This window comes from Ovis aries, chromosome 19 (assembly GCF_016772045.2).
Source record: "Ovis aries strain OAR_USU_Benz2616 breed Rambouillet chromosome 19, ARS-UI_Ramb_v3.0, whole genome shotgun sequence".
NCBI lineage: Eukaryota > Metazoa > Chordata > Mammalia > Artiodactyla > Bovidae > Ovis > Ovis aries.
This window is the reverse complement of record NC_056072.1, coordinates 14,922,245-14,947,868: the sequence shown is the minus strand read 5'-3', so window position 1 is coordinate 14,947,868 and position 25,624 is coordinate 14,922,245. Positions and strand designations below refer to the sequence as shown.

Here is a 25,624-nt window from a genome sequence, read left to right as displayed (position 1 = left end):
GTGCAGCTCTAGGAGATTTTATTCATTTCTTCCCATAGCTTCAAATACCTTCTGCTCCTTTGACCACTCCCAAATGTACAGCTCCAGGTATGACCATCACTTCATGGCAAATAGATGGGGAAACAGTGGAAACAGTGACAGATCTTATTTTGGGGGGCTCCAAAATCACTGCAGATGATGACTGCAGCCATGAAATTAAAAGATGCTTACTCCTTGGAAGAAAAGCTATGACCAACCTAGACAGCATATTAAAAAGCAGAGATATTACTTTGTCAACAAAGGTCCGTCTAGTCAAAGCTTTGGTTTTTCCAGTAGTCATGCATGGATGTGAGAGTTGGACTATGAAGAATGCTGAGCACCAAAGAATTGATGCTTTTGAACTGTGGTGTTGGAGAAGACTCTTGAGAATCACTTGGACTGCAAGGAGATCAAACCAGTCCATCCTAAAGGAAATCAGCCCTGAATATTCACTGGAAGGACTGATGCTGAAGCTGAAGCTCCAATACTTTGGCCACCTCATGCAAAGAGTTGACTCACTGGAAAAGACCCTGTTGTTGGAAAAGATTGAAGGCAGGAGGAGAAGGGGTCGACAGAGGATGAGATGGTTGGATGGCATCACCAACTCAATGGACATGAGTTTGAGTACACTCCAGGAGTTGGTGATGGACAGGGAGGCCTGGCGTGCTGCAATCCATGCGGTCGGACATGACTGAATGACTGAACTGAACTGAGGTATGACCATCCAGAGCTTCAGTCCATATATAAAACCATCTACTTGAAATTTCTAATTGCACATCTCACATATAGTACAAATGTTAATATTAAATAGAGTTTTAGATTTTTCCATTCCAGACCTATTCTCATTCCAGTAAATGGCACCACTAACTCAGCTATTCAAGCCAGGAAGCTACCCCCTGACTCCTCGCTGTCCATTATCCTTGCATCTAATCCATTAGCAGTTCACTGATTTTCTTCCCAAAATATCTCTTCACTCCACTTCCATTTCCATTGTCACCACCCTCTCCAGGCCACCATCATCTCCAACTTGGGCTGCTGGCAGCTTCCAACATGCTCTCTACTTCCACTTTGGTCCCCTTAGAACCCATTTTCTCTCAGTAGCCAGAAGTTCACCATCATCTTATAATAGGAATCAAACATGTCATCTCTCCATTGAAAACCCTTCAGTGACCTCTTCTCACTTAGGATGAAATTGAATGATCTGGCCCATCGAGCTCTATAATCCCAACTGGTGCCACACATGCCCTGATCATTTTGCTAAAACCCTGTCTTCTTGAATATGCCAAACTCCTCACACATCAGGTAGTCTGCACAGCTCTTCCCTCTATCCATTCTTCCTGTTCTTGATATAAGAGGTTCTTTCTCATCCTTCAAGTCTTAGCATTGATATTACTCTTAGGACAGGCCTTCTGTGAGCATCTTTAGAAAGAGGGCCTCCCCTTTCTGATCTTGTTCATTCTCTTCACAGCACTTGGCAACCTTTAATGATTTGGTTCACTTGATTTTTCTCGGTTGGTCCCTTTAATCCTCACTAGGTTAATATTCCAGGAAGGCAGGGTGCAGGTCTGACTTCTCATTCCTTGGCAGCACCTCACATGGTGGTTTGCATACAGGCAGTTGCTTGGTAATACATGCTTAATAAACAACTTGCCCAAAACACTTGTTCACATTACTCATTTCCATTTCCTGGTTCTGTGTAGTACAAAATGTTTACTGCGTATTAGAGGTTCTCTAGCTGGACAATGTTAGGCCAAGTTCTGGAGTTATCAGTGTGTTTGTGCTTTTCAGAAAGCAGAAGTCTCATCCAAGGAGGGCTCTGGTTTCTCTTCCTTGCTCCTTTAACAAATTCTTTTCACTGGTTGAGAGTTTATAAAAGTGGGATTCTAAATAGCAGTGGAGCAAACTGCAGTCTGGAGAATGGCTCTAAAGGTAGAGAATCTGGAATGGATGTTTCATCTGTGTTGTCCAGCATTCTGCTTCTCTGAATCGGGCCTTTGGTTATCTGATCTTTTAAGATGGTTCATGCCATTCATTAATATCCTGCATTTCTTCACAGTTAATATTTTAACATCTTTTAAAAATATTGTCTTACCTTATACACTCAATATCAAGCACAGTTAATTTTGGAATCCTTCACTGACCCCTTACTTGCTGCAGAGAATCTAAGCATTCCTAGCATTCGTCTTTGATCCTGGACCTCTGCAGGGCATTTGTGACCCTGACGCCAAGTTACTTGTTTATATTTCCACTGCTGGCTGACTGAGGATACCCAACAGAGTGCGAACCCTGATCAGAGAGTGACCATTTCTACCTCCTTTCGATGGCCCCACAGCTGACTTCAGGATGTGGGTATGATGGCAATGAGAAGGGGACAGATGAGGAGAGAATTAGGAGAGTGGTGCAGTGACAGGGGTTGCAACTATACAAATTTTTATGAAAAAAATATTTCACTTTATTTACATTTTCCCAGTCCCAGAGTACTCTCTCATAACACAAGGGCAATCAGGTCTCCCAAGACTGCAGGACCCCGACCATCCCCACTGCTTTCCTTAAGTCACCTCAGGGGCCTCAAGGAGGCTCACAACTTCTGAGGAAGAGAAGGTCCTGGAGTTGGCAATATAACAGCAATATCCTCATATCAAATACAGTTTTAAGTGGGGTAGACTTACAGAAAGCAGTATTAATAAATACTTTGTGTGTGTGTACCCAGAAAGGCACAGAAATAACGTATTGTCTCTGAGGAGGACTGAGAGACAGGAATGACAAGGAACATTTGAACCATTTCAATTTTTTTTTTTTTATCATGAGCATGTTATATCTAGTCAAAAGTAAATACGCTTCAAAATTTGAAAAACAGAAAGAAATGCCATGCTCCAGAGAGCCGTTTATAGCTGGACTAACAAACATGAAGCTATTAGAAAAATATAAGACAGCACATAATTAACTACCAACTTGGGGGGCACTGACTACCATTAGAAGAGGAAAAGAGGTCTGTTCAATGGAAGGAGCTGGGTCTTAGATAAGGAAGGGAGCCTTTTAGCCCAGGGAAACTTGAGAAGTAAAAACAGGCAAGACTAGAAATGTGCACAAAGAATAGTAGATTTAGAGTCAACTGGGCCTGGTTCCAATCTCAACTCTAAAGTTTACTAGCTGACTGGACTTGAGTATTATAACCTCTTTCATATTTCTCATTTATAAAATGAGGATAAGAATACCTACATTACAGGATTTTTAAAAAGTAAGGAATGTGTGTAAAACAGTTAGCACAGTACCTGACACAGAGTAGGTGCTCAACTAAACGTTGCCTAGTATGAATATGGCTGAACAGGAAGACCAGTCTTGCTGGAGTACAGGGTATTCACTCAGAAAGGGCGAGATAATACTGGTTGTTGCAGTCCAACAAACTGTGGGCCATCATTTCATCTTGTGGTTGGGGTTCCTGCAGCATAAGAATTATAAACAAATATCACCATTACGCATTCTCTACTGTTCAAGAAGGTGAGAAGTCTGATGGTTATACGGTTTCTCTCCAGCATGGCCCCTCTGATACGTAATCAAAACAGAATTCTAACTGAAGGCTTTCCCACAGTTGTTACATGTCTAGGTTCTTTCCCTAGTATGGATTCTCTGATAACAAGTGAGATGTGCCTTGCAAATAAAGCTTTCCCCACAGTTAATACATTCATGAGGCTTCTCTCCAATGTGGACCCATGGGTGCCGAGCAAGACCCGAGTTCCACATGAAGCCTTTTTCAAAGCCCTTACATTCATAAAGTTTCTCCCTAGTGTGAATTCTCTGAAGTTGAAGAAGGACTGGGTTCCAAGTAAAACTATCCCCACATCTCTTACAGGTACATGGCTTCTCCCTGGTGTGAAGCCGTATACCTGACACTGTGTATGGCTTGTGTTCTGAATAAAGCCCTTCCCACATTCCTTACATTCAAAGGATTTCTCTCTTGTGTGAATTCTTCGGTGTTGAATCAGGTTTGACTTCCAACCAAAGGCTTTAGCACATTCTTGACATAGGCATGGTTTCATCCCAGTGTGAATCCTCTGATGTACAATGCAATGTGATCTAAAACTGAAATTCTTCCCATATTCCTTACATCCATAGACCTTCTGTCCATTATGAATTCTTTGATGTTGATCAAAGTCTTCCTTTTGATCCAAACACTTGCCACATTCTTCACGTATATAGAATGCCTCTTCACTTAGGCTTTTCTGATGTACAAGGTGGGTGTTAACATCCGCATCCTCTGAACGCTCTTCTACTAAGATCATCTCATCTTTGACAATCACTGCTGTGATGTCACGTGTAGTGTTCTCCACACTTGCCCTATTTAGGGCAGTCAGGCCATCTCCCAACAGTGCTTTTCTCCTCTTCACACGTTTTTCCAAACCAGAATTCCTGGGAGCTACAGAACTGGGGTCCACTCAATAGCAACATGTGGTCCTGTGCCTGCTCGTGAATGCTCTCCTTCAGGATAAAATGTTCTTTCTCACTCTTCAACACCCGCTCTGAAAGAAGAAAACAGAGCTGCAAATGTCATCAGTACCCATGACAGAGCGACTAAAGTCATCAAGCAGTATTAATAGGTCCATTTTTCTCAAGTGCCACCCCTGTGTCTAAGCAGGAGGGGAGAATGAAGGTTGGGGAAAGACTGGTAACACAGATGACCTGAAATTTGAGAGTAATAAGAATATAAAGGACAGGAGAGAGAGGTTCAGGGAAGCTGGGATTCCATCAGTTCACCAAAATACAAAAACCTGTCACTCATTTTAAAATGTTAAGAAGAAATAGGCAAGACTAAGGTCTCTGCACCTGCCTCTAGGAGCTGAAAGCCAATTCATATGGAAAAGTATCCTGATAGGATAGAATTTCAAAGAGCTGCTCCTGAGGCTGTGTTGGGAAATCACCATCTCTTACTTCCCTTCCTTCCTATCCATCATAGCCTTCTCTTTTTATAAGGGTCAACAATGAGTCTTTCTATGGCATCCATAAAAATGTCCTCATAGCCTCACTCAGCCGTTTCCAGAAGTCACTTCTAACTCTAATGATAAACACCTAAGAATAAAACTCTAATGATAAAAATATGTAAAGCACATATTTACAAAGGTCCACTCTAATAAATTCTTCAGAATTAGTTAAGCTCTGTCTCTTTGTAACTCCCATCCAAGCCTGCAGAACTGTAGACCAATTCTACAATTTCCAAGGGAAACTGAGTAGGAACATGAGCTCCAAGAAGGCCTGCTGCAGGTCAGGGAGTTCAGGTTTTGCTCAAGGAATAACCTCGCTGTTAGCTTTCTGTCTAAAGCAGAGATGGGAAATTCCCTTGAGTGGTGGCGAGAACAGGTACTGAGATCCTGAGAGAATCTAGAGGACACTGCGGTTCCCTCCCTACATCCATTCTCCTCCCCCTCCCCGACTAGGGAGCAGCCAGGCCCTTTGGGTGGGAGCAATCCCAACTCCAGCTTCTGGCATAGGCGCCCACTGAGATAAGCCAAGCAGGCTCTCCCATCTGACTCACTAGATGAGAGACCCATTCAGGGACCAGCAGTCCAGGCCAAGTCAATCAGTGCACAGCATCCCCCTGGCTACGGGACCAATTTAGAGCCGGCATAAGACTTAAGATGGTGAATAGAGCAACACGTGGACTGTGACCCACCAGGGTTAGAGCCTAAGGAAGGCCTGCAACTGTTCCTCCCCCTGGGTGCGAAGAAGCACAGTCCTGGTTACACTACCAATCACCTTACAGCCCTGAGAGGAGCCAGACTGGAGAGAAACTAACATATGAGGAGACAGAGGGGCAGAGACTGAAATTCTGATCAAAATCTATGGACTTCCCAATCACACAAAACAATAAATTCCTCTTTATTATTTAACCCAGTTTGAACTGGGCTATTACTTGCAATCAAGGGTCTCCTAACATGGAAAGACTTCCAGACACAGCAAGGAACTGTGAGAATGCAAAATTGGAGAGCACAGCTCAAGTCACACTGTGTCCACGGAACAGCTTCTGTGGAAAGAAGATGAAGCGGGCCTACGGAGGCAATAAAAGGACATAGTTCTTAGTAGGAAATCAGGAGCAGGGAAGCCCTGTGTTGGGCCTAGACAAATGCCAGGGCTTTCCTGCCAGAAATCCCTGAGGAATAGGAACTATCTGGCTTAGGGTTATTTAGACTGCTTGATTTCTAATGATAAAAATGGCCATGCTACCCTCAAAGGACAGTCAGAATCTTCGGCTGGAAGATTATAAGCAGGCCAGGATAGTTAAAAAAAAGGGGGGGCACCTCAGATCAGAAAGCAAACAGAAAAGTAGTCAGGGAGTAAAGATAAATGGTGGTCAGATGCATGCAGATGGCACAGAGAGGAGCCAGGATGAATGAAGCAAGGACTCAAGAAGACGGAAAACCATAGGAACACAGAGGAAAACAAGGAATCCCACAGGTGTCTACAGCAGTAAGTTAAGAGAACACATACCCAGCACAACTTAAAGATCAAGACAAGCGAACTGCTCAGATGACCGGCACGTGTCCTCACTCACCTAGGAAGATGCCCCTCGGGCTCTCTCCATTCAGACCTTCCCGAGGAGCCAAGCTCCAGGGTGTTCCCCCTCACTCCAGCTGCAAAATCAGAGCCGGTGTAGGAAATGGACACGCTGCCCATCAGGAAGGAATCGGGACAGGCAGGTAAGCAGGGTGACACAGAGCAACCCCAGGGCTCCTCCCAGGCCTATCTTCAGGGGTGGGAGGGGAAAGAAGGGAAATTACTAGGGGGAACAAGAAAAGAAAATCCAGGGAAAGGGGCAGAAGTACTCAGGTGAGAGGGGCCCGGAGACTCCTGAAGGTCAGGAAGCAGAGAGGAAGGGATGCTCGACAACAGCGTGAGTGAGCAAAGAGATGACTTCCCTCATCGAGAAACTGGGCCCTCCCTCTCTAGAGCTCTCGAGTTCAGATGTCTGCATGAGGATGCTTGCTATTGGGCTGCATCTCCCAAACTGAGGTGCGGGAAACTGAGGACTCAGAGGGGCACCAGGAACCGTCTCTTCATCTGTTGTACCCACAGCACATGGATTAGAAGGTCAGAAGCTCTTAGCCAGGGGTAGGGATGTCCTATATGAGACCCAGATGGATGCCAGGACTTCCTGCTTCACAGCTACCACTAAGGTTGTGTCATTAAGAGTCCAGGAGCCTGAAGGTGCCACTCAGCTGAGGGTTAGTTACCAAAGACTACTGAGCTTTTGAGGAAGGAGCCAAGAAATCCAAAAGGGTAGAGGCAGAGTCCAAAGGGAAAGATCCTTACCCAGGGAAGCCACAGCCCCATAATTCTCCAGCATCACCTCCCTGTACAGGGCCCTCTGAATAGAAGCCAGTGGTCCATTCATTCTCAGAGAAGTAGATGACCATGTCCTCAAGGGTCATTGACTCCTGAAACGACATGTTTATATGCCATAGGACAGTCTGAGGACCCGGGCCTGGAGTCAGGGTAGACGAGGCACTAAGAGGTACTGGAGGGGTTGCCCACTGAGTTTCTGGATTCTGAATGTTGAAGGAAACTCTCAGCAGATTTTTGCCCCCTACTTATAAAGATACAAGGGATCAGCCACCAATCTTCTCACGTCTCTTCATTTTCACTTTGGCAAACATTCTCTCCTCTTCTTCATGAGCCTCTGCAAGTTTTCCCTTTTCATCCCCACATGAGCTCTGGGAGCCATCCTTTCTCCACCACGTGTCCTGTTCCTTCAGACGTCACCACCTTTGATAACAAGAGCAACCATGATTGATCGAGCCTGTGCCAAGCACTATACAAATACTACTTTGAGTATGTTTCACAGCCTTTGAGGAGGGTATCAGATCCATTTTATGGAAGAGAATCTGAGGCTCAGAGGTTAACTCTCCCCAGGTTACAGAGTTCTGAGAAAGAACTCAGGCCCGCCTGGCTCTCTGCTCTCCCCTGCCATACACACTGCCTGTCACCCTCACTCCTGCCAGTCCTCTGCCCCGTGAGGGACTCTCACTCTTCCCTCCCTCCAAGTCACTTCCAGCAGCCCAAGAAGCAGCTAGGGACACCTCAGACAATCAGGCTGCTGGAGAGGCTTGACTCAAAAGGACAGAGCCCAGCTGTGACTACTCCCTGCACATTCCCACCCGATATACTCCCTAACACACTCAAAGACTTCGGCTGGCTTACCTTTGCCTACCCAAAAAAGTCCAAGTCCTCTGCTGTGCAGACAATTCCAGTCACCGTTCAGGGACCCAGCTGACTTCCCAAGGGTCCTTTCCTGCATGACCACCCTCAGGCCGGATCCTGTCACCACTTGGTTCTGAACCCAGACTTTTTCCTTGTCCAGCTCTGTGCCCTTAGACCTGCAGCCCCCAGCCCCCAGCCCCCAACCCTGCCTGAAGATCCAGATCCTCCCTTGTGTTCATCTAAGTGTTAAGTCAAAGTGTTAGTGGCTTAGCCGTGTCCGATTCTTTGTGACCCTCTGGACTGTAGCCGGCCAGGCTCCTCAGTCCATGGAGATTCTCCAGGCAAGAATACTGGAGTGGGCAGGCAGTCATTCCCTTCTCCAGGGGATCTTCCCAACCCAGGGATCAAACCCAGGTTTTCTGCACTGCAGGCAGATTCTTTATCATCTGAGCCACCAGGAAAGCCCGTTCATCTCAAGACCTACCTCAAACAAAACCAGCTCTGTAAAACCAGTCGTGGAAGTTCTGGCCGTTCATCGCTGCACACAGCGGTCTGTGGACACCTCTAACCCAGCACTGGCTCAGGCCTGTGTACCTGCTTCCCCTGCCGCCACAAGCCTGGGGGATGACGGATCCACTCTGCCCCTGCCTGTTCCTCGGGTCCCTCCACTCAGGACTGTATCCCAATTTCTCCGTCACTGCACTGCCTGCTTTCCGCCCCTCATCTGGTTCTACAGGCAGCTTCCTGGCATCGGCTCACCTTTGACAACGTGGGCTGTCCCAGCAGCAGGTTGAGCGCTGGGCTGAAACGGGTCCCAGTTCCCAGGGCCACCAGCCGCTCGCCGAGTCAGACCGGGGGCGGCCGGGTGTCTGGGAGGAAGGCTCCAGAACCGCTCGAGACTGACATACCAGCCATCGGCCTGGGAGCGGACCTGGGAAGACGCCGGCCTCACTCCCCCGCCAGCCCCATGCACAGCTCTCCACGTTCTGTGTTGGCCAGATCTCTGCTCGCGAGAGGTGGAGTCCGGCACACTCCTGCCATTCCAGCTTCTCTAGGACTGTGGAGGGCTCCACGACTCTGTGGTCCTCCGCCGTGGGCAGTAGGAGAGGAGAGGGGCCCAGCTCTCCCAGAGACACTGATGCTGTAGAATTCTTCCCTGGCCCTTTCCTTCCCACTTCTCCACCTCATTGCACCTTTGCAGGATAGATGCTGATACAAGATAGCCCACACTTCCCTTGATTAGGCCTGTTCACATATCCTACTGTGTCCTGGATATGCTCACCTTCGTGTCTCTAGTATCTGCCCCAAATCTAGCACTTCTTAGGACCCAATTTCTTCAAGTGCCATAGAATGTCTGTTGAATAAAAGGATGATTAACTGTTGAATCAGTTTTTCAGTTGAAGTAAGGCCCAAAAAGAGGAAATGACTTACCTACGGTCACAGAGTATGCCAGGAAGCTAAGCTTTTAAAGAAAGTTGTGGAAATAAAGGAAAACCTCAGAGATGAGAACAAGCAATGTCTATTTATTCAAAGATCAGCCGCCATACCTGCATTTGGCAGAGAAGTGGAAAGTTTGATAGCAGGAAAAAAGGAAGGCTTCAAGTATGTGCTGATTAAAGATTCTAAGTATAAGGCCTTACTAGAAGGCAATGGCATCCCACTCCAGAACTCTTGCCTGGAAAATCCCATGGATGGAGGAGACTGGTGGGCTGCAGTCCATGGCATCATGAAGAGTCGGACACAACTGAGCGACTTCACTTTCACTTTTCACTTTCATGCACTGGAGAAGGAAATGGCAACCCACTCCAGTGTTCTTGCCTGGAGAATCCCAGGGATGGTGGAGCCTGGTGGGCTGCCGTCTATGGAGTCGCACAGAGTCGGACACGACTGAAGCAACTTAGCAGCAGAAGCAAAGCATCTTATGTGATTGGTTGGGAGGCATTATTCAGACTCTGGCTGTTTAGGGATGATTACTACGGGGGTTACTTTGGCTTCCTGGACTGATTGCTACAGACAGCAGTTTGACCTCTTGGATTGATTATTGCTAATAGTGTGTTGGTTTTCTGGACAGGTTGCTGCAGATTGAGAGTCAAAGTTCTATTTTTCTATATGGTCTGGCCATTGTCCATTTGTATATTCAGTCTCTAGGTTGAACAAATTAGGAAGATGTCTGCTTCACAGGAATTCAAAATCAGGTTCAGGTACCTCAGATACTGGAGCTTACAGATGCCATACCTATGGAAAGTTACAAAGAAGCCCTCATATGAACTCCTAGGTTTATTGGTTGGTTGGTTTGTTTCTAAGAGGATACTGGAGTAACTCATAAAAGGACAATAGCTGATAGTCTGCAGGTACTGAGAAGGAAGCAAAGCCTCTTAACTTGGGGAAGATCACTGTGAAGGGTGAACATACAACAATCTGATATATGTTCACCCCATGATTTTCCTCAGGACCAGCTGGAGAAAACTGAACTGGTGACCAAACAATTGTGGGCATTGTAGCTCAGAATAAGGAGCCCTCAAATACCTGATTTACCAAGTTATGGTCCACCTGAAAAGAGGTATCTATGGCTATGATCAGTATTTGGTTCATATTTTTTTTAGAAAACTAAAGAGGCAAGGAAGAGTCTATCACATTTAATCCCATAGCTTTACTCTATTATTCTTCTGTCAAACACAGGGCAGCAGGCAAGGTCAAGGCCAAGTCCTAACTGATTTGACCAGTAAACATAATCTGTCATTCTGAGATTCATATAATGTATTAATTACAAAGACAGCAAAAGGAAGAGTAGGCAAACATCCAATCCCCCAGGTCCTTGTCCCACACACCAAAAACAATGACACAAAGACAAAAGGGGGCTGGATGACTGCAACATGGGTTGTGGGATACACCTTGCTGAGGAGTCAATTTTAGGCTGCAGCTTAACAGTGTTATATTGTTGTTGTTCAGTCGCCAAGTTATGTCTGACCCCTACGAACTGCACCACTCCGGGCCTCCCTGTCCCCGACCATCTCCCAGAGTTTGCCCAAGTTCATGTCCAGTGATGCCATTCAACCATCTCATCCTCTGTCGCCCTCTTCTCCCTCTACCTTCAGTCCTTCCCAGCCAGCTGTCCACACCAGGTGGCCAAAGTATTGGAGCTTCAGCATCAGAACTTTCAATGAGTTTTCAGGGTTGGTTTCCTTTAGGATTGACTGGATTGATATCCTTGCTATTCAAGGGACTCTCAAGAGGCTTCTCCAGCACCACAGTTCAAAAGCATCAGTTCTTCAGTGCTCTGCCTTCTTTATGGTTCAGCTCTCACAACTGTACATGACTATTGGAAATTAGTTACAGTGTTATAGTCTGCAGTTAAACCAGAGAAGAATGGGAGAGAAAGTCTCATTACTTATCTGGGAGGCAGTGAGAAACTGTCTCATAACAGCCTCCCACAGGGATAGAGACAGAAGTGGGAGATGGCCTGAAAAGCTTGTAAAGATCCTCTTTTGTTCTGGAAGGATCACAAGGTAATCTGCCAAGACTCAGATTAGCTATAGTTCAAGGCTTTGCCTGCATGGCCTATATATTGGCCAATCCAATAGATATGAGTGATACTGCCAGAATACCATGGTAGAGGCAATTCTCCTACAACTTTACCTCTTAACTTTTTGCCATGCAACATGTGCAATTTTAGTTCCCCGATCAGAGATCAAACCCACACCCCCTGCATTGGAAGCATGGATACTTACCCACTGGACCACCAGGGCAGTTCCTAACTCCTTACTTCTAACACATAAAGAATTCTCAGAAGCATGTCACCACGTAGGTCACCAAATACTCTAATTCATTGTACTGAAAGAGAATTGGGCCAGATATATTCCATTTGTCTTAGGCAGCATTGGACAAGAGTGACAGTGATTGTGATTCACAGTAGTATAACGAGGCTCACTGTAGAAAAGACCATGGTGAGGCTCCACATCCAGAACTAAATGTGTCATTAATCCATGTGGGGCAAGAAAAACTGGCAATGGCACATACCTCAGCTAAACTGGCCAGTGAGAAATCCAGGGCAATACAATTGTCCATCATCATTCATGCTAGAGAATTTAAGAAAATCAGTGATCTGAGGAAAATGTACAAGAGACTCCAACAGTAACATAAAGCTAAAGGGAACTATGTCAATGTCTAGAAAGTTAATTCTGTTCTGCTGTTTTTTGATGAGGCTGTTCCTTCCTGGAGTCTGGCTGTTGGGAGGATTCTGAGAACTTTTAAACCAAGATCTGGCCAGTAGTCAAATTGAGGGTAGCGGCAAAAGCCTGGGTTAAATTGGCCAGATATTTTACAGACAAAAGCTAAGCTAGATTAATTATCTCTGCCTCTGCTCCTGACTTTCCACAGTCTAGGGTGTTTTTGTCTTACAAACCAGGACTATTTCTCTCCTCCCACAGCCATAGGATCATTACACTCAGTCTCTGGAACAATCACTTGACCTTTTCCCCAATCCTTCCCACGTCTTCTCACACTATATGCTACAGCTCATCCCTAGTTAGCTAAGAAGTTCCTTTCTTATATAATGTATAGCACCCAAGACCATCTACCACCATCTGACGTGCGAGCCATGCCAAGACCACATTAGCATTATCACCTTGTAAATTCCTGATCACTCTTTCTGACCTCATGAATTATACAGTCCATGGAATTCTCCAGGCCAGAATACTGGAATAGGCAGCCTTTCCCTTCTCCAGGAGATCTTCCTGACCCAGGGAGCGAACCCAGGTCTCCCACATTACAGGCAGATTCTTTACCAGCTGAGCCACCAGGGAAGTCCAAGAATACTGGAGTGGGAAGCCTATCCCTTCTCCAGGGGAATCTTCTCGACCCAGGAATCAAACTGGGGTCTTCTTCATGGCAGGTGGATTCTTAACCAGCTGAGCTACCAAGAGATCCCTACAATTATCTATAATTGCCCAAATCTAATTACATCTGTAATTTTTCATCTGAGTACTAATTTCACTATATGCTGTAACCTTTGGTTTTCATTTTCATTCATCTCAAGGTATTTTCTAATTTCTCTTGTAAATCCTTCTCTCAGGAAAGCACTAGGAAGCTTGTACATAGATTCTTGCAGACTCCATGTGTGTCTTTTCCCCTGATGATTTGGCTATGTACCTTTTTAATACACCACTGTAATAAATTTCAGTTATGAGTAAAACTATAGGCCAAGTCCTCTGAGTTCTTCTAGGCAATTCTCTGAATGAGAAGGTGGTTCTAGAGATCCATGAAGTGGGTCATGGCAACTAGACTGCATAACAGATGTCAAGCAGTTCACTTAATTCCTGGCTCATGGTAAATTCCTAATATAAAAATGGTAAAAATCTTAAATGGTAAAAATGTAAACGGTCATGGTGGCAAGAGACATGATCAGCACAGGGCCATGAACAAGACAGAGACCCAAGCTCCCAGATTTACTGCCATAGAGTGCCTCCAGACTGAGCACCCCCAAAGCACCGACCTAAAGTCGCTATTAGGCGCAGGGCGGGGCAGCGGAAATGCGTCATCGGCCTTCCAGCCCAGGCCGAGGTCCCTCTAGCGAGCGCGGAGGACACCTCTGCAGGTCGTCAATCCTCCCAGTTCAGTTTAGTTAAGTCGCTCAGTCATATCCGACTCTTTGCGACCCCATGGACTGCAATAAACCAGGCTTCCCTGTCCATCAGCTACTCCTGGAGTCTACTCAAACACATGTCAATTAAATCAGTGATGCCATTCAACCATCTCATCCTCTGTTCTCCCCTTCTCCTCCTGCCCTCAGTCTTTCCCAGGATCAGGGTCTTTTCGAATGAGTCAGTTCTTCGCATCAGGTGGCCAAAGTATTGGAGTCTCAGCTTCAGCATCAGTCCTTCCAATGGATATTCAGGACTGATTTCCTTTAGGATGGACTGGTTGGATCTCCTTGCTGTCCAAGAACTCTCAAGAGTCTTCTTCAACACCACAGTTCAAAAGCACCAATTCTGCGGCACTCAGCTTTCTTTATAGCCCAATTCTCACATCCATACATGACTACTGGAGAAACCAAAGCTTTGACTAGACGGACCTTTGTTGGAAAAGTAATATCTCTGCTTTTTAATATGCTGTCTAGGTTGGTGATAACTTTTCTTCCAAGGAGTAAGCATCTTTTAATTTCATGGCTGCAGTCACCATCTGCAGTGATTTTGGAGCCCCCCAAAATAAAGTCTGTCACTGTTTCCACTGTTTGCCCATCTATTTGCCATGAAGTGATCGGACCAGATGCCATGATCTTTGTTTTCTGAATGTTGAACTTTAAGCCAACTTTTTCACTCTCCGCTTTCACTTTTATCAAGAGGCTCTTTAGTTCTTCTTCATTTTCTGCCATAAGGGTGGTATCAGCTGAGTATCTGAGGTTATTGATATTTCTCCCGGCAATCTTGATTCCAGCTTGTGCTTCATCCAGCCCAGCATTTCTCATGATGTACTCTGCATATAAGTTAAATAAGCAGGGTGACAATATACAGCCTTGATGTACTCCTTTGCCCATTTGGAACCAGTTTGTTGTTCCATGTCTGGTTCTAACTGTTCCTTCCTGATCTGCATACAGATTTCTCAGGAGGCAGGTCAGGTGGTCTGGTACTCCCACCTCTTTCAGAATTTTCCACAGTTTATTGTGATCTACACAGTCAAAGGCTTTGGCATAGTCAATAAAGAAGTAGATGTTTTTCTGGAACTCTCTTGTTTTTTCGATGATCCAGCAGATGTAGGCAATTTGGTCTCTAATTCCTCTGCCTTTTCTAAATCCAGCTTGAACAGCTGGAAGTTCACAGTTCATATACTGTTGAAGCCTGGCTTGGAGAATTTTGAGCATTACTTTGCTAGCGTGTGAGATTGAGTGCAATTGTGCAGTAGTCTGAGCATTCTTTGGCATTGCCTTTCTTTGGGATTAGAATGAAAACTGACCATTTCCAGTCCTGTGGCCACTGCTAAGTTTTCCAAATTTGCTGACATATTGAGTGTAGCACTTTCACAGCATCATCTTTCAGGATTTGAAATAGCTCAACTGGAATTCCATCACCTCCACTAGCTTTGTTCATAGCGATGCTTCCTAAGGCCCACTTGACTTCACATTCCAGGATGTCTGGCTCTAGGTGATTGATCACATTATCATGCTTATCTGGGTCATGAAGATCTTTTCTGTATAGTTCTTCTGTGTTTTCTTGCCACCTCTTCTTAATATCTTCTGCTTCTGTTAGGTCCATACAATTTCTGTCCTTTATCGAGCCCATCTCTGCATGAAATGTTCCCTTGGTATCTCTGATTTTCTTGAAGAGATCTCTAGTCTTTCCCACTCTATTGTTTTCTATTTCTTTGCACTGATCACTGAGGAAGGCTTTCTTATCTCTCCTTGCTATGCTTTGGAACGCTGCATTCAAATGGGTATATCTCTCCTTTTCTCCTTTGCCTTTCGCTTCGCTTCTCAGCTATTTGTAAGGCCTCCTCAAACAACCATTTTGCCTTTTGCATTTCTTTTTTGGCAATGGTCTTGATCACTGCCTCCTGTACAATGTCACAAACCTCTGTCCATAGTTCTTCAGGCACTCTATCAGATCTAATTCCTTGAATCTATTTGTCACTTCCACTGTATAATCGTAAGGGATTTGATTTAGGTCATACCTGAATGGTCTAGTGGTTTTCCCTACTTCCTTCAGTTTAAGTCTGAATTTGGCACTAAGGAGTACATCATTTGAGCCACAGTCACCTCCTGGTCTTGTTTTTGCTGACTTATGTATAGAGCTTCTCCATCTTTGACTCCAAAAAATATAATCAATCTGATTTGGTATTAACCATCTGGTGATGTCCATGTGTAGAGTCTTCTCTTGTGTTGTTGGAAGAGGGTGTTTGCTATGACCAGTGCTTTCTCTTGGCAAAACTCTATTAGCCTTTGCCCTGCTTCATTCTGTACTCCAAGGCTCCCGGACCGCCCTGCAAATCCATTGTGATGCCACCCCCACCCTGCCCTGGATCTGCGGCCGGACTGTGTAAGGCTGAGACTTGCCATAGGCTTGTGGTGCACACTCTGGACTGCTGGGTCCCAGCCACTCCAGAGGGTTGAGAGGGCAGCACCTGGGCCAATACCCTGGGACAGGCCACCCTTCAGCAGCCCTGCTGAGCTGGTCCCATACACAAAGGTGGCTGGCATCAGAAGAGTTCAGTGCAATGGTGATGGGTCAGAGCTCAAATTCGCACTGAGCTGGAGACTCCTCCTGCTCTGCACACTCTGGCCACACTGGCCCTCTTGAGATGACCCTGCCGCTTGCTTTAGAAGAATGTCGCCTATATCCTTACACACAGCACACATTTACCTGGTCTTGCTGTCCTCCTCTAATGACCTCCTGATCAGTGCAACCTCCATGATTCCCCATCCTCCTTCCTGTTCCGCCCTTCTTTGTAGCACTTAACACAATTGTGATTATATTCTTCTTTGGTGGAAGGCATAAACTCCACGAGGGCAGGGACCAGGTCAGTCTCATTTAGGGTTGCAGCAAAATTTCTGGTTTAAGTGCACAGCAAGTATCTGTTGAATGAATAGACAGGGCTGTTCCAAGAAAGGAAGAAGTGAATGGATGAGTGGGTGTGAGTGAATGGGTGAATAAACGAAGGAAAGAATGAATGTAAGGTAGTGGTGGTGGTGGTTGTATAGTTGCCAAGTGGTGTCTGACTCTTTTGTGACCCCATGGACTATCCATGGCATTTTTCCAGGCAAGAAAACTGGAGTGGCTTGGCATTTCCTTCTCCAAGGGATCTTCCTGACCCGGGTGTGTTCTTTACTGCTGAGAAGCAAGGTGGGGCTGCCATCCATTAAAAACTGAGGGACAGGGATTTATCTGTTGGGCCAGTCGTTAAGACTCCAAGCTCCCAAACAGCAGCATGGGTTTAATCCCTGGTAGGGAAGCAGATCCCACACGTCAAATGGTACGACCAAAAAAAAAAAAAAATCCCCAAATACAAAAATATACTAAGGGACAAAGTTCAGCTCTTTGGACTTGACCCACAGTTTCTGACCTTTTTCTTTTTTTGGCAGAGCCTCAGCCTGTGGGGTCTTAGTTCCCTGACCAGAGACTGAACCTGGGCCACAGCAGTAAAATCACTGAGTCCTAATCACTGGGACACCAGGGAATTCCCTTTCTGACCATATCCTAAGGATGGGAAGAGTTGTTGGAGCTGAGTACTTGCTGTGGTTGCCCTGAGCAACCAGAGAGGACTTCGTGGATGCTGAGTGTGGATATTTTCAGATCCCTGCTGGGAAGAGCTGCACACGGAAGCTCACTCAAATCGTATGATCGTCTGAAGAGACAAAGTCCCTGTTTGCAGGTCATTTCAGAAGTTAAAGAGTAACTTGAGGGTTGTCACAACTGGTTGAATTCAGTCTGAACCTCACATATTGCAACAATGAGCTAGGCTGCTGAACTAAACTCTTAAGAGTCAACAGTAGTTTTCTCCTTCTTGGGCCTGCTGACAGGGTCTTGGCCTGACATGTCACTAAAGGTCCCTAGTAAATGGTCAACTCACCTCACCCAAGCCAGGGCCACTGTCAGAAAAAGTCCCTGCTACACTCTGAACCGAGATCCTTCTTGTGAAGTAAAGCAGTTGGTTTGAAGTCCCTATCATCTCTGACATTTCATAATTCCATGACTCACACTCTGTATTTCTTGGTAGAGAAGTGGGCAAACCAGTTGGTGAGTGACTCAGAGACTCAAGTCTGAGCCTGTGCTTGAAGGAGCCTCTGTTTGGGAGATTCTGTGGGTCTTTTAAAGAACAAGGAGAAGTGGATGTGAAACTTAGTAAGTACTTGGTGCATCTCTGTTGAAGGAACTGGCAAATTAATGCACATAGAAGTCAAGAGTAAATAAAGGAGTGAGTGGCCGGTAAGTCACAAGGGTGAGGGTTGGGTCAAAGAAGTCTTGGTAGAGAAAGTGCTGGAGCTGTGTCAGGAAAGGTTGCAACAAAGTCTGAAGCTCGTGGGGGGCTGTGACCACAGCAAGAGGCTTCCTTCTGGCCTTCTTCCTGCTCCCTCCCACCTGCTGCTCTCACATGACTAGGTCCTAACAGAATCTAGGGGAAGGATTTGCTCTCGGGTACTGTCTCGCCAGGCTTATTTACGGCAACTTGCAGCCACAGGGCAAGGTCCAGGTAGGAAGACCTTTCTATCCCCACCGTGTCCTCCCAAACCCTCTGGCACCCAGAGAACAGCACATCCAGACTCAACCTGGAAGAGGTCAGCCATGGTGCTCTGGGGTCCGGTGCTGGCAGCCCTGCTAGTGGTCATTGTGGGATACCTGTGCCTGCGGGGGCTGCTCCGGCAACGAAGACCCAAGGAGCCCCCTCTGGATAAGGGCCCCATGCCCTGGCTGGGCCATGCTATGGCTTTCCGGAAGAATATGTTCGAATTTCTGAGGCACATGCAGGCCAAACATGGGGACATATTCACAGTACAGCTAGGGGGCCAGTACTTCACCTTTGTCATGGACCCTCTGTCTTTTGGCCCCATCCTCAAGGATGCGCAGAGGAAGCTAGACTTCGTGGAGTATGCGCAAAAACTGGTGCTAAAGGTATTTGGATACCGCTCTGTGCAGGGAGACTATAGGATGATACACTCAGCCAGCACCAAGCACCTCATGGGGGAAGGCTTGGAGGAGCTCAACAAAGTCATGTTAGACACCCTGTCCTTGGTTATGCTGGGGCCCACAGGCCCCAGTCTGGACACCCACCACTGGCGTGAGGATGGCCTCTTTCACTTCTGCTACAACATCTTGTTCAAGGCTGGCTACCTGAGCTTGTTCGGCTACACAAAGGACAAGGAGCAGGACCTGCTGCAGGCAGAGGAGCTATTCCTGGAGTTTCGCAAGTATGACCGCCTGTTCCCCAGGTTTGTTTACTCCCTGCTGGGGCCCCGGGAGTGGCTAGAAGTGGGCCGGCTCCAGCGTCTCTTCCATAAGGAACTCTCGGTGGAACACAACCTGGAGAAGTACGGCGTAAGCAACTGGATCACCTACATGCTTCAGTTTCTGAGGGAGCAGGGCGTCTCCCCGGCCATGCAGGACAAGTTCAACTTCATGATGCTCTGGGCCTCCCAGGGTAACACAGGGCCGACCTCCTTCTGGGCCCTCCTGTTCCTCCTGAAGCACCCAGAGGCCATGCGGGCTGTGAGGGAGGAGGCCACCCGGCTCCTGGGAGAGGTCAGGCTGGAGGCTAAGCAGTCCTTTAAGTTTGGTGCCCTGCACCGCATGCCGGTGCTGGACAGTGTGATGGAAGAGACACTGCGGCTGAGGGCCTCGCCTACCCTCCTCAGGGTGGTGAACGATGACCAGATCCTGCAGATGGCCAGTGGGCAGGAGTACCTGCTCCGCAATGGAGACATCCTGGCCCTCTTCCCTTATCTCTCAGTGCACATGGACCCCGACATCCACCCTGAGCCCACCGCCTTCAAGTACGATCGCTTCCTCACCGCCAGCGGCAGCCGAAAAGTAGACTTCTACAAGGCAGGCAAGAAGATCCGCCACTATACCATGCCGTGGGGCTCAGGTGTCTCCATCTGCCCTGGGAGGTTCTTGGCCCTCAACGAGATGAAGCTCTTTATCCTGCTCATGGTCATGAACTTTGACCTGGAGTTGGTGGACCCTGACACACCTGTACCACCCGTGGACCCCCAGCGCTGGGGCTTTGGCACCACACAGCCCAGCCACGAGGTGCGATTTCGCTACCGCCTGCGGCCTGTGGAGTGAGCTCTGTCCAGGTGGCCGAAGTCTGGCTGGGGGGGCTCCCCTGGGTCTCTGCTTCCTCTCACCCACCTCTCTAAAGCCCCAGACCATCCCCCTCCTCTGTCCTGCTTGTCCTCCCTGCTCTTTGGCATCCTTCTGATCACCTCACAGGCTGATACTTCTCTCTTGAAAACACCGTCTCTCACAGCAAATGCTGTATAACTCGCCTCTCACAGGAAGTCCAAGCAAGGGGAAATATCTGTGGGCAACTCAGTTTGGGGGATAATACACACCATGACAAATCTCACGCAGTACAGACACTGGTTACAGTGAGTCATGTAGCATCTTGCAAACATTGGTCTCCACCCTCCCACTCCGCTTTGCTTATTTTCCTCAACACTTACCCTGTGGGATTCAGGGTCTAGAACAGTGTCATCTGATAGCTGTATGAGGCAAGCCACACGTGTAATTTTTCATCTCCTAGCTGACACATTTTTAAAAGTAAAAAGAAACTGGTGAAATTCATTTTTCTACTGTATTTTACTTGTCCTGATGTACCTAAAATATTAGCATTTCAACAAGGAGTCATACAAAAGTGTTAATGAAATATTTTTACAATTCTTTTTCCCTCCAAAATCTGGTCTGTACTTTTCAACCCTTCACACTGAGTGCTCAATAGCCGCATGGCTTCTGTATTGGACAGAGCAGCTCTAGAGAAGGGTGGCCTTTCATGGAGGAGATATGCAAGGTCCCTCCTCCCTGCCCTCCTCTCCCTTCTGCGCCCCCACCTTCGGGTGATTTCAACCCCTCATTTGGTTTCCACAACCATCGCTAAGCTCAGATCCCTCTCCTACCTCCAGACCCCCAATCTCCCCACAGCGGTCTCTCAGCACCTCTGATTCAGTTCGGCCCACACAGAACTCAGCATCTGTCCTCCCCCACCGCACCCCCACCTCTGCCCTGAACCATGCCCATCTCCTGATTTCCCTGCCTCTCTGCTCAGGACACCACCATCCACCCCATCCCCTTGGGCAGATACAGAGGACACACCCTCAGCCCCTCCCCTTCTCTCCCCCAGAGGGAGAGAGCTCTGCCATCTGACCCCTGTGGTGCCACTGAACCCTGTCCCCACTTCCCCACCCCTGCTACCCTTCTTGGAGCTCAATCTCAGCATCTCTCTCCACATGGGGCCTGTGGACTCTCTGCTTACCCTACTGCCAGAGACTTTTTTTTCCAAAAGCACCTCTGAGCATCCCCTTTTTACTTTTCTGGCTCCTCATCACCTCCCCACAGTTGATATTTAAGTTTTGCCACATGTAGTCCCCGAATTTTCAATCCAGGGCAATTCAACTTTGACAACTTTCTCCAGCAGAACTGTCCATACAATGCTTGTTTTCACTCTTAGCCCCAGGGCCGGCTATTCCTGGAAGCCTCTTGAACCTCACCATCTGGCCAGAGATGGCCTCTGCCCCAGCCCCTCCCTGGAGCACCCTGCCACTGCGTGTATCACAGCCCATCTGTCATTGCTTTCTGTGTCCTCTTTCCTGCCTCCTGCACCTGCTTCAGACTGCAGCACACAGGGCTTGGTATCTTATTCCTTCATCTCTGACTTCAATTCCCTAAATGAAGATTAAATTACAGAAACCTGACTTCCAGTCTTGTCTACTTTACTTTGGCTCATGTCCTCCTAGCCTCCATTCCATCCAGGCAAAAATTTTGTTCTGAGCACTACTGTCTGCCAGGCTCTGTGCCAGGTTTTGCAGGTGGCTCTGGGACATGGGCGGAGAAGGCAATGGCAACGCACTCCATCCAGTACCCTTGCCTGGAAAATCCCATGGACCGAGGAGCCTGGTAGGCTGCAGTCCATGGGGTTGCTAAGAGTCGGACACGACAGAGTGACTTCATTTTCACTTTTCACTTTCATGCATTGGAGAAGGAAATGGCAACCCACTCCAGTGTTCTTGCCTGGAGAATCCCAGGGACGGGGGAGCTTGGTGGGCTGCCTTCTCTGGGGTCGCACAGAGTCGGACACGACTGAAGCGACAGCAGCAGCAGCAGCAGCAGCTGGGAGGTGGGAGAAGGCAGTGATGCTTTAGAAGCTCAGGAAGACAGAGACGGCACTGTGGCTCAGGGGCTCCCTGGGAAAGGTTTCTCAGTGATGTATAGGTGCATAGGGAGGATGCTGACCGTGGGAGACATGGGGCATCCAGGCAGGGCATATCTGTCGGGAATCCGCAGGTCGCAGGTACCAGAAGACCACCACCCCAAACTGAAAAGACATTCATTGGTTCGTGTCACTGTCAAGTGCAGGCTTGGGATGTCCTTCTGCCAGGCCTTGATTCTGGGGCTTTGGCGTTGACCCCAGGATCTGCTCACTCACTGCTGTCACCTCCCCTTCTGAAGTCCAAGCTGATGGAGAAGCAGCCCTAGACCTCACACCCCTCTGGCTTCAGTTTCATGCCTCTGTTCTAGCATGTTCTAGTCAAGTTGCATTTCACAAGCTCTGCCTGTGTCTGGGCCCATCCCTAAATGAATCACTGTGCCAGGGAAACATAAGGCCGAAGCTGGCCCAAGACCCGTGCCCCACCCAAACACCACCCAAAGCACAGGGCAGAGTGACTCTGGAGTGGTTTCCCAGAGCAGGTAGGACTCAGTTACATAACAAGGGTGAGGGGATACTTGGCTGGAAAATGACCCCTGTTCCATGAGGGAGCCAACCAGCACAAGAGCAGAGATGGGAATGTGAAGGAAACAGCAATAGGTGTGACACCCAAGAAATGAAAAGCCAGGAGAAGGAGTATAGGGGTGAAATGGTGTGGGGATTCTGACTGTGAAAAGTCCAGCCTTAAGACTGGACAAAGGTGCTGGATTTGATGGTGTAGGCTCTGAGGGACCCCTGGAGGCTCCTGAGTGAGGGCACGGGAGGCAGGAGGGAGAAGCTCGTGGACCACCAGAAACATGTGTTTACTCTGCCTCCCACCTGTGGACTCTCATGGGTGGAGCCCCTCCTGACTGCCAGCCCCTGGAGCCAGCATGAGCACTGCGGTATTAAACAAAATTACGATAATATTTTCCTAGCTGAGCTTCGGGGAAAGAGGAAGCCTGGTGGGTGGGAGACATCTGGCTACTCTGCAGGGCATGGGAGTGATGCTGAGGGTGCTGTGGTCAGGGGCTGCTGGGTGCAGATCAGATGACACGTGAGCCCAAGGATGGGCAGCACAGAGGTCAGCTGTTAAACTAAGGCAGCCATTCAGGCAAGCAAGTACGGACTCTGGGAGGGCAATGAAGGAAGAGGAGGGTGAGGGCCAGAGAGAGCGAACGCTGCTGATGGCTGAGGACTGAGAACGGACCAGTGGGATCAGCAACATGGTCACTGAGGCCTCTGAAGGGAAGACTTCGGTGGATGCACCAAGGGGCTGGGTCCCATCTGCTCTCATGGACTGTGGTGTGACTGCTCAGGCTGAGTTTTTCCCTCTGTCCCCCTTGTTGGGGAAGCTCTCAGCCTGCCTCTCCCCGAGGTCACTCATGCCCATTACATCTTCCTGGGAAGTGAGCCCGCTACTCTCAGAATAGCTGGATGGCAGGGCCTGTTGCCTTCTGAGCACAGCGGCCAGGAAAGCCTTGAGGTACTGGCGGAAGCGGTGGCTGGAGAAGGCGTAGAGGACGGGGGTGAAGCAGCAGTGCAGGAAGGCGATGCTCTCCGTCACCTGCAGCGCATAGTCCAGGTGCTGGCTGACCCTGCAGTCCCCAAAGACTTGCAGGTCCAGCAGCGAGTGCAGAAACAAGGTGAGGTTGTACGGGAACCACAGCACAAAGAAGGCCACCACCAGAGCTACGGCCATCCTCAGGGCCCGGCTCTGGCCCGGGGGCCTCAGCCTCACCAGCACAGAGCCAATGCGGGAGTAGAAGAAGATCATGGCGAGGAGGGGGAGGAGGAACCCCAGGAGGTTCTGCTGGAAGCGGAGGAAGAGCTTCCAGATGGTCCCATGTCCCCCAAAATCCGCATAGCACTCCCACACTCCAGGGGAGTTTTCATGTGTCCTCACAAAGACCATGTCAGGAACGGAGACAGCCAGGGCCACTGCCCACACAGTGGCTGCCAGCAGCAGGCTCTTGGCTCGGGTCCTCAGTCGGTGGTAGGGCAGAGCGCAGACAATCTCTAGGTACTTGTCCAGGCTCATGCAGCTGATGAAGAAGATGCCGCTGTAGAAGTTCATGGTATAGAGGGTGCTCACCACCTTGCATAAGAAGCTCCCAAAGACCCAATGCCACGCCACAGAGATGCCCCAGAAGGGCAGTGTCACCACAAACAGGAGGTTGGAGATGGCCAGGTTCAGCAGATAGGTCTCGGTCATCCGTCTTCGAGGCACGAACCGGAGCAAGACCGCTAGGAGGAGGAGGTTTCCAACCAGGCCCAGCACAAAGATCAGGCTGTAGAAGACAGGTAGAAAGACCCTGCCAAATGACAGCACCTCGTCCTTCCTACACAGCACGAAGATCATGTCCTCCAGGTAGTACTCATAGTCATAGAAGGAGCTGCTGTTCTCAGAACCAGCCACCTTGGTGGTGGGCGGCAGAGGGGCGGCGGTGGCGGCCATGGCAGGAGGACGCACCCAGTCCTGGAGCTCTGCGGGCCAGAGAGCAGCGTCAGCCACAGGAGATGGGTCCAGGCCTTCCTGCCCTCCCTCCAAACCCACGGGAGCCCCTTTCTGGGGTGTCCAGTAGACTCTCCACATTTACACCTGTGGGCTAGGGACTAGGAGTACCAGTGTGGGCAGCCCAAGGCTACCCCGTGATACTGAGGTCATCTTGGGTAGGTGACATAACCTCAGGTGTTCTCACAGTATTCACTTCTCTTCTTTATTTTGTCCCTCATCGTTTATAAAGACTGATATGGTCATTTGTGTTTTCTTTATTATTGAGGGATACCGATTCACCTGGGCTTCCCAGGTGGCACAAGTGGTAAAGAACCCACCTGCCAAAGCAGGTAGATGTAAGAGACGTGAGTTTGATCCCTGGGTTGGGACGATCCCCTGGAGGAGGGCACAGCAATATTCTTGCCTGGAGAATCCCATGGACAGAGGAGCCTGGCAGCTTCCAGTCCATAGAGTTGCACAGAGACGGACATGACTGAAGTGACTCAGCACACACCATTTCACCTATTTATTGAGTCTGTATACCCTTCCTCATGTGTGGCTTAAAATTAATCTTCTTTGTGTGGTTTGTAATTTTTTTTTTTTTTAATGGCCATGCTACACAGCTTGCAAGATCTTAGTTCCCTGACCAGGGACTGAACTCACTGCTTGACCACCAGGGAAGTTCTTTAAAAAAAAAAAAAAAAAAAAATGAGAGCTTCTCTTCAGTAGGCTTGCTTCTTCTATATTTAGCTAGTGTGTCCACTCTGGCTTTGAGCTCTCTTTACTTCTGTCACTTGAGGATTTCCCTTGTTTTGGTTATTTTAAAAGTATTTTTGGGAGAACAAGATGGTGGAGGAGTAGGTAGACATGGAGTACATCTCTCTCCACAGATTCATCAGGAATACACCTTCAGACACAGAAGATCTTGCAGAACAACAGCTGAGAGCAGGCAGGAGGACCTGAACACTGGAAAAGAATATATAGAACCATGCAAAACGGAGCCGGAGCCAGAGGAATCGACCGTCCTGACTA

General features: G+C 48.2%; 3 protein-coding genes across 8 annotated transcripts in view; 1 reads left to right on the top strand and 2 right to left on the bottom strand.

Annotated features, from left to right (window-relative positions):
• GASK1A (golgi associated kinase 1A) overlaps window positions 1-9,196 on the bottom strand; it is a 90,679-nt gene extending 81,483 nt beyond the window's left edge. The window contains exons 1-3 of the mRNA XM_042235896.2: window positions 7,321-9,196; window positions 3,956-4,535; window positions 3,291-3,457 (exon numbers count right to left, since the gene is read on the bottom strand). The gene's annotated coding sequence lies outside the window, so the exon portion shown is untranslated. The remainder of the gene's footprint in view (window positions 1-3,290; window positions 3,458-3,955; window positions 4,536-7,320) is intronic.
• Window positions 9,197-18,334: 9,138 nt separating this feature from the next.
• Window positions 18,335-21,604, top strand: LOC101119853 (5-beta-cholestane-3-alpha,7-alpha-diol 12-alpha-hydroxylase). The gene has a single exon (XM_012099451.4). It carries the CDS (start codon window positions 18,480-18,482, stop codon window positions 19,977-19,979), a length of 1,500 nt encoding a protein of 499 aa, XP_011954841.1. The 5' UTR covers window positions 18,335-18,479; the 3' UTR covers window positions 19,980-21,604.
• The window catches only part of ACKR2 (atypical chemokine receptor 2), a 110,848-nt gene continuing 105,704 nt past the window's right edge, over window positions 20,481-25,624 (bottom strand). For all 6 annotated transcript variants that reach the window (XM_060402125.1, XM_060402123.1, XM_060402124.1 and 3 more), the window contains one exon: window positions 20,481-24,582. In XM_060402125.1, the coding sequence (XP_060258108.1) occupies window positions 23,411-24,582 (1,172 nt within the window). In that variant the 3' untranslated portion in view covers window positions 20,481-23,410. The remainder of the gene's footprint in view (window positions 24,583-25,624) is intronic.

Bases quoted from the DNA above. Each gene is read 5' to 3' on its own strand.
- LOC101119853 (XM_012099451.4), top strand. From the start codon at position 18,480: ATGGTGCTCTGGGGTCCGGTGCTGGCAGCCCTGCTAGTGGTCATTGTG.